The sequence below is a fragment of the Priapulus caudatus genome, unplaced genomic scaffold (genome assembly GCF_000485595.1).
Source record: "Priapulus caudatus unplaced genomic scaffold, Priapulus_caudatus-5.0.1 Scaffold219, whole genome shotgun sequence".
Taxonomy (NCBI): domain Eukaryota; kingdom Metazoa; phylum Priapulida; class Priapulimorpha; order Priapulimorphida; family Priapulidae; genus Priapulus; species Priapulus caudatus.
Genome location: NW_014577280.1, coordinates 198,093 through 199,890, shown reverse-complemented (window position 1 = coordinate 199,890; position 1,798 = coordinate 198,093). Strand labels below are relative to the sequence as shown.

General features: G+C 46.3%; 1 protein-coding gene across 3 annotated transcripts in view; it reads right to left on the bottom strand.

Moving 5' to 3' along the window:
- LOC106807510 (Kv channel-interacting protein 1-like) overlaps positions 1-1,798 on the bottom strand; it is a 29,960-nt gene that overhangs the window by 8,734 nt on the left and 19,428 nt on the right. For all 3 annotated transcript variants that reach the window (XM_014809852.1, XM_014809853.1, XM_014809854.1), the window contains exons 4-5: positions 820-890; positions 110-322 (exon numbers count right to left, since the gene is read on the bottom strand). In XM_014809852.1, the coding sequence (XP_014665338.1) occupies positions 110-322; positions 820-890 (284 nt within the window). The remainder of the gene's footprint in view (positions 1-109; positions 323-819; positions 891-1,798) is intronic.

Genomic DNA, 1,798 nt, shown 5'->3' with positions numbered 1-1,798 from the left:
ACACACACACACACACACACACACACACACACACACACACACACACACACACACACACACATACACAGACATACATACCCCATCCCACACACACACATCGCCGACCAACCTCAAAGACGGCCTCGACGTGATCGTGGGCCGTGTTCTCCTCCACCATCGGCTCCGTGTAGGCGCCGAGCATATCGTAGATCGACGACACGATGTCCAGCATCTCGTCCTTGGTGATGTAGCCATCGTGGTTGATGTCGTACAGGTTGAAAGCCCAGTTGAGTTTCTCGGTGACGGTTCCGCGCGCGAGGACCGACAGTCCGAGGACGAAGTCCTGCGTATAGGCAATAATCGATATGCTCGGCCTGGCTCTCGGATAATCGATATTTGCAGCAATAGCCGCGAGTAGGCGTATATGCTGTCGGCACTGCCGCTCGTCTATTGCCTTGTCGTTATAGAGATGGATTAATAACTATCGGATAGAATATATCGATGATCATACTATAGGATGGTAACGCTTAATGAGGGTGTGATAATCATTGGCTATCCCTATTTGATTGTATACAGTCGCTTCACAATATTGTCACGTAACGATTTTGCCTGGATTTCCATCCATTTTTTAACACAGCCCAATGTCTTGACATGATCATGAGATCGTATTTAATTCACAAGTTTGTCTAAAATAAACGTGTTCTTAATGTAATTAATGTAATTATTATTTTATGATTTGCCCGCGCCATGTTTTGGTGGATATACGGTGTTTAAATTTATTTTAATTATCAGGGGATGAATATGGCCTTGGGCCATTTCTATTTTAAGCCGTCGGCCTACCTCAAAACTTATATGTCCATTGCGATTCTGGTCAAACAGTTGGAACACGTAGTGAGCATATTGACTGGCATCTGAAATAAAATGAAATAGTAGAGTTACACAACATTGCTCATTTTCCATCCGTTCTCTCATTGCGAGCCTAGTTATAAAAAAACACGTTTTAGCTAGTTCAACAAAACAACAATAAAGATGGCGGCTTGTTGGCAAACAGTCAGATGTCTCGCGAGACTTTTTTTTAAACTGAAATTGTGCAGCATCACGTAGAGCATGTGCGCCGCACGGGGAACACATGCGCGAGCGCACGACTTCAGTAACTGCGAGATTTTCTAGCGGCAACTTCAAAGCCGCGCGAAAGGCCAGAGCTAAGAGAAGCCGCGTCTCCCATCACCCGCTCCCGCCTTAATGCGTGACCTTCTCGCACAAGAAGAATCGTCGCGGGAAAGCTATCACATAAAGGAGCTGTGCGCTCGGCGAGCGAGCGAGAGAGAGAGAGAGAGAGACATAAGTAGCCGCGAGCTTCGCGCGTTCACACGAAGGCACGCGGTCGGGCGCAAAGAAAGTCGCAAATTCAAATCGGCCGTCCGCCATTAACGCGACATGCGGTTACGGCGATTTCCGCGCGCCGATGAAGTACTATAGAATCGTCTGCGTCGCCGTCGGCAGAGTCGTCGTGCATGGTAGTGGTGGTGTATGGTATGGTATGTTATGGTATGGTATGGTATGTTATGGTATGGTATGGTATGGTATATGGTATGGTATGGTATGGTATGGTATGGTATGGTATGGTATGGTATGGTATGGTATGGTATGGTATGGTATGGTATGGTATGGTATGGTATGGTATGGTATGGTATGGTATGGTATGGTATGATATGGTATGGTATGGTATGGTATGGTATGGTATGGTATGGTATGGTATGGTATGGTATGGTATGGTACTGGTATGGTATGGTATGGTATGGTATGGTATGGTATGGTA